This window comes from Aegilops tauschii, chromosome 2, assembly GCF_002575655.3.
Source record: "Aegilops tauschii subsp. strangulata cultivar AL8/78 chromosome 2, Aet v6.0, whole genome shotgun sequence".
Classification (NCBI taxonomy): Eukaryota; Viridiplantae; Streptophyta; class Magnoliopsida; order Poales; family Poaceae; genus Aegilops; species Aegilops tauschii.
The window spans coordinates 116,387,649-116,393,529 of NC_053036.3; the positions used below are offsets into that span (position 1 = coordinate 116,387,649).

Below are 5,881 nucleotides of genomic sequence, written 5' to 3' on the forward strand. Positions count from 1 at the left end.
CGCCTTTAGCTTCAACTATTGCGACCACAATAGGTAAGCTGATCTTACCATCATCTGCATTGGTTCGCAATTATTCAAGTGTTAAAAAAATATAATTCTTTTTTTGTGCTATGTAACCATTTCCTTTTGCTATGATGCTTCGTGCCCCAGCATTAATGATTCTTTTCTCCATTTGAATTCCAAGATGTTCTTGAACAGTTTACACCTTTACAGTTTACCATACAATAGTCTTGAAGAGGAAATTCTGGCTTATCATTTTTTTATCCCTAGATGCTCCTTGTTTTGCTACTGTGCACGATAGTTAAACCATGATGAGTTAAACATCATATTGAAATTCCGCAAAAAACATCATGTCAAAGGTTAAACAGTCAATTTCTATAAAGGAATTAACTATACTCTATGAATCATTACTTCCAAACTTATTCCACTTCAATGTAGCCATGTTAAGCTATTCAGTACCCCGCCATCAACCAGCACCTGTGCACAGTAGTATATTGTAGAGATGTAAAGTTGCTATTTTTCCTTTGTGAATGCCGAACATTAGCCTGACTTGATATCATGTTTCGATTATCATAAAAATTATAGTGTCCATCTTTTTTTCCTTATAAATTGTGTAGGCTAATAGATGTAGAACTGCATCAAATTAGTTGCTTCACCTTAGCCTTTATACTATCTAACTAATTGATTTGCTCAGTGCCTTGCAGGATGGAAATATATGACTGGAGCGAAGATCAATGGGAGCTTTGTTGTCCTGAAGTTTAATATATTAACATGGAATGAAGAATGGTAGTGGAAACAAAGTACTTAATTTGGTTGGGTCTTTGTCTCTAGAAACTACCAAATGTACCCTTTTCAGACCTAAAATATATCTACATATGTATTTTCGGATATATTCGCTTTTAAATTATTTAATGCACCAATGCTTTGGTTTCTGAACATACTATGCAGCTTTTTGTAATGCATGTGGCATAGTATGTTGTACTTATTTATTTATGTAATCATGCATGTGTATGCACAGTCATCGTGTCAAGATATTATCACATCAAAAAAAATTGTTGGGATGCCTATCACAACAATTTTTAATCTCCCACCACAATCATTTTGTTGCTACCACAACAAAACATTTTTCAGTTGCAATAGTCTATCACCACAGTAGTACATTTTGGTGTGATAACCAATTGCTATGGAATAAACCAAAGCTTCATCTTATTATTGTAACAGTGTCATTTGGGGTGAATTGCTACGGGAAAAAATGTTGTATTATCTCATCTGTGTTGTAGTGACTATATTTGCAAATCCTTCGTTAACTGATTAGTAGTCTTTTTGCAATATCAACCTATTTTTCCTAATAATTCATTCTACATGACTAATAGTTGGAGAATGCTAAGGTGATGGCACTATAGAACTGTTTTTAATGCACTATGCAACAAATGAGTACCACCATCAGTCATTAAATGTCTAAAAGATTCAAACTTGAGTACTCCCTTCCTTCCAGTTTGTTAGGTCCATCTAAAAAACAGAAATTTCCTAATTGTAATGCTTCTTGTCATGGGGATAGGCAAATTTCGCTATGCCTACACTAAATTATGCCAAACTTTGATTCTCAAAGTGGAATTAAGCATTGCACTTTGGCTCATGCATGTAGCATTAATATGCTTTTAGCACTTTGTTAAATTCTGTTTAGTTGATGTGATTTGTAAGATGAGCCTAATAAATTGAAAAGGAGTAACTATTATGATAAACTATTTAGTTGGAATATCGTCTAACCATTTAGTGAGATAATCAACAATAGCTAAAATATGAGTATTCTATAGGAAGAAGGTAAATATATCACATAATCAAAATCCAATACTACATAAATGGTTCAATAACTAACAAATAATTTAGCGGAATTTCTCGCCTAGTCTTTGACATTCATCACATGATTGAGTGAATTTATGAGCATTTTAAATAGAGTGTCATTCATAAAGACTAGAATGACACAACATTGCTTCCTGCTCAAACTCGGGTATAAGAATCTACTAGTACCATCGGCCATTTCTTATATAAATGTGAACCATCCCAAAATAAGTAAAGTGGGGTGGTATGTGCTTCCGCTCTTTCCCTTCCATGAATAAAACCTCTTGCTTTGCCCCCCTCCCCCGTTCCGCATCTCCTTAGCTTCCTCCCACTCTTGCACCTCATACTCTTGTGTGTGTCATTGCTCTATACCACATACAATAGTTTGCCTCATTGTTGTTGATAGCCGTGGACTGGGTGACTACCATTGAGGTGACCACTACCACTGCCCTCCTTTCTCGGTCATCTGTGCATAGGGTTCTGTGTGGTTTGAGAAAGGATGAGATAGGGGGGAGGGGGTGACGACTGGCGGTGGCGGTGGTGGTTGGCAGCGAAGATGTTGGGTGGTGAAGTCTACCAGGAAAGAGAAAGAAACTTAGTGAGGGGCACAAGAAAGGGAGGGGTAACAGGCGAGAGATAACGCAGTTGACTCTGGTCAATTGAGTCAATGTGTGAGATGGTAATTTTGCCGACCTGGCAGCACTGAGGAGAAATCAGAGTTGAAGAAAGTATACGCAGACACTCATATATACGCGCATCCCCTGCCCCTATGTGCACATCTGAGAGACTGAGCTGGCATATCATCTTGAGATTGACAAAACCATCATAGACGCCTCATAGTCGACGGGAACGTCTCCTCTCCCTGAATGCACATCGCCGAAAATCTTAAAATAAATCCATAAATAAAGTGAGCATCAGGATTTAAACCATGATGAGTTGTCCTTCTAACTATCCAACCACAGATTAGTTTGGGGTGGTTTTGTAATTTTGAGGGGGCAATTTAGACCAGCATCGAGTTTAGGGTTGAAACTTTGAGTGGGGTAATATGGACGCTCCCAACACGGGGAGTGCATCCATTGCGCCGTACAGGCCGTGGTTTCACCCTGCCGCCGTTCTATCACGAGCGTGACGAACCGGCAACCGGCCTCGTCGCGAGGACGCCCCAGCCAACATTGCATTCCCGGCGTAGAAGGAGGAGAGACCCGTTCCGTGTCTGCTCCGTTGAAACCAGAGCACACCGTCACTACACACGAGGCCCAGGGCGAGGGCGCGGGCGCCACCGCTCGCCGACCCATCCCGAGCCGTTCGCTACCCCCGCTTTCCTTCTCACGGCTGCGCATGCAGCCGCGGCCCCTGGCGGCGGCGGCGGTGGCCGCCACCGCGCCTTTCCCGCCGTCATGGGCGCACCAGGTCCGCGGCGCGGCGACCCAGGGGGACTTCCACCACGCCATCGCCCTCTTCCTCCGGATGCGCGCCGCCGACGCCCCCGCCGCGCCCCGCTCCGCCGTCCCGGCGTCCCTCCCGGCCGCGCTCAAGTGCTGCTCCGCCCTCGGCCTCCCCGCCCTCGGCGCGTCCCTCCACGCGCTCGCGCTCCGCTCCGGCGCCTTCGCCGACCGCTTCACCGCCAACGCGCTCCTCAACCTCTACTGCAAGCTCCCTGCGGCGCCGTGCCGCTCCCCCGGGACGGAAGACGCGGCAGGGGAGTCGTTGGAGAGCATGCGGAAGGTGTTCGACGAAATGACCGAGAAGGACCCCGTGTCCTGGAACACGCTGGTGTTCGGGTATGCGGAGAAGGGGAGGCACCAAGAGGCTCTGGTAGTGCTCAGGGAGATGTGGATAGATGGGTGCAAGCCAAACTCGTTTACCTTGTCGAGTGTGCTGCCGATCTTCGCCAAGTGCTCCGACGTCAGGAGGGGAATGGAAGTCCATGGCTTTGCAACCAGGAACGGTTTTGTTGATGATGTGTTCGTTGGCAGCAGCTTGATCGATATGTATGCGAACTGCACTCGAACGGATTACTTGGTCAAGGTGTTCGACAGTCTCCCGTGCCGCGATGCTATCCTGTGGAACTCAATGCTTGCGGGGTGTGCACAGAATGGGTCTGTGGAGGAGGCTCTTCGAATATTTCGCCGGATGCTGCATTCTGGAGTTAGACCTCTGCCTCGTACTTTCTCGAGCCTCTTACCTGCCTGTGGAAATGTTGCTTCGCTGCTTCTCGGCAAGCAGCTGCATGCGTACGTCATCTTTGGAGGGTTTGACGGTAATATGTTCATATCTAGCTCCCTGATTGACATGTATTGCAAATGTGGAAACGTGAGCATAGCTCGTCACATCTTTGATCGAATGCAGTCACCTGATACTGTATCCTGGACTGCGATGATCATGGGACATGCTTTACATGGTCCAGCAAGAGAGGCTCTGTTGTTGTTTGACAGGATGGAGTTGGGAAATGTGAAGCCTAATCATATCACGTTTATAGCCGTTTTAACTGCGTGCAGTCATGCTGGATTGGTGGACGAGGGCCGGAAGTATTTCAACAGAATGTCGGACCATTACGGCATTGTTCCCTCTCTTGAGCATTATGGAGCACTTGCAGATATTCTTGGCCGTGCAGGGGAGTTGGAAGAAGCCTACAATTTCATCTCTAAGATGCAAATAAAACCAACCGCAAGTGTCTGGTCCACGTTGTTAAGGGCTTGCAAGGTCAACAAAAATACCGTGTTAGCTGAAAAAGTTGCCAAGAAAATCTTTGAGCTTGAACCTAGGAGCATGGGATCTCATGTAATTTTATCAAATACGTATTCCTGTTCCGGGAGATGGAATGAAGCAGCACACCTGCGGCTATCTATGAGAAAGAAGGGCATGAAGAAGGAACCAGCTTGCAGTTGGATTGAATTGAAGAACAAACGGCATGTTTTTGTAGCTCATGATAAGTCTCATCCTTGGTATGAAAGGATTATTGGTGCACTTAATGTTTTCTCAGAGCAGATGGCACGTCAAGGTTATGTTCCCAATACAGAGGATGTTTTCCAGGATCTTGAAGAAGAGCAGAAGAGCGGTGTGTTATGTGGTCACAGTGAAAAACTTGCTATGGTATTTGGTATTTTAAATACACCTCCTGGAACAACAGTTCGTGTGATGAAAAATCTTCGAATTTGTGTTGACTGCCACACGGTAACAAAATTTATTTCAAAGATAGCTGAGAGAGAGATTGTTATGCGTGATGCAAACCGTTTCCACCATTTTAAGGATGGAAATTGTTCTTGCGGTGACTTTTGGTGATTGAACAACAGTTGGTGATCAACTTCATGTTCATGACATGATTTCCTATTGGAAATGCACCTGTACTGAGTATATCTTTTTAAGGATGGGGTTATTTCTGACATTTTTGTGAAGTGTCAGGGGTAAAACAAAGTGTGCTCGTAATCACTAGAAATGGATCATGTTGTTCTTTGCATATGGAACCAGTCTTTACTGTTGAAGAGTAATGCAAGACTACATCACTAGTCTTTCTAAGTTTCTAGCATTCAAATGCCAAACTATAGCCACCTGAACATCAGCAGTTCATCACTGTATCTCTTATCTATTTTGACGTATTCAGGTGTACTAGTCTTCAAAAAAACATACTTCACTATATTTGATATGATGATATTGTTAAGCTGCTACTTTATCATCTGATATGATTCAATTGATTAAATGTGTTGCCACATTTCCATGGTTGGATATTTTGTCAGATTTATGCTTTTTATGTTCTTTTAACCTACTAATCAAGGCATATGTCATTGAAAAGGATGATACTTTAGGAAATGTTACTCAGATTAGTGAAATTGATGATTTGCGCCTTCTCAAAGAGAAAAGAAATTGATGATTTGCCAACCAGTTTCTTCTCTGATCTACAGAATGTGATTCTTGCATTTCCTGGAGTGCTATTTTTTGCCAAATAGCAGGTAAACTATGTTCCTCTTATCCAATCTGAGTTACCTACTTACCTTGCATAAAAAATAATGTTGGGAGTAATGTGGTCCTGAAGCAAGATTAATAG

At 43.5% G+C, this 5,881-nt stretch overlaps 1 protein-coding gene across 1 annotated transcript; it reads left to right on the forward strand.

Annotated features, from left to right (window-relative positions):
• Positions 1–2,927: 2,927 nt before the first annotated feature.
• LOC109778007 (putative pentatricopeptide repeat-containing protein At3g23330) lies at positions 2,928–5,558 on the forward strand. The gene has a single exon (XM_020336567.4). It carries the CDS (start codon positions 3,178–3,180, stop codon positions 5,119–5,121), a length of 1,944 nt encoding a protein of 647 aa, XP_020192156.1. The 5' UTR covers positions 2,928–3,177; the 3' UTR covers positions 5,122–5,558.
• Positions 5,559–5,881: the final 323 nt, after the last annotated feature.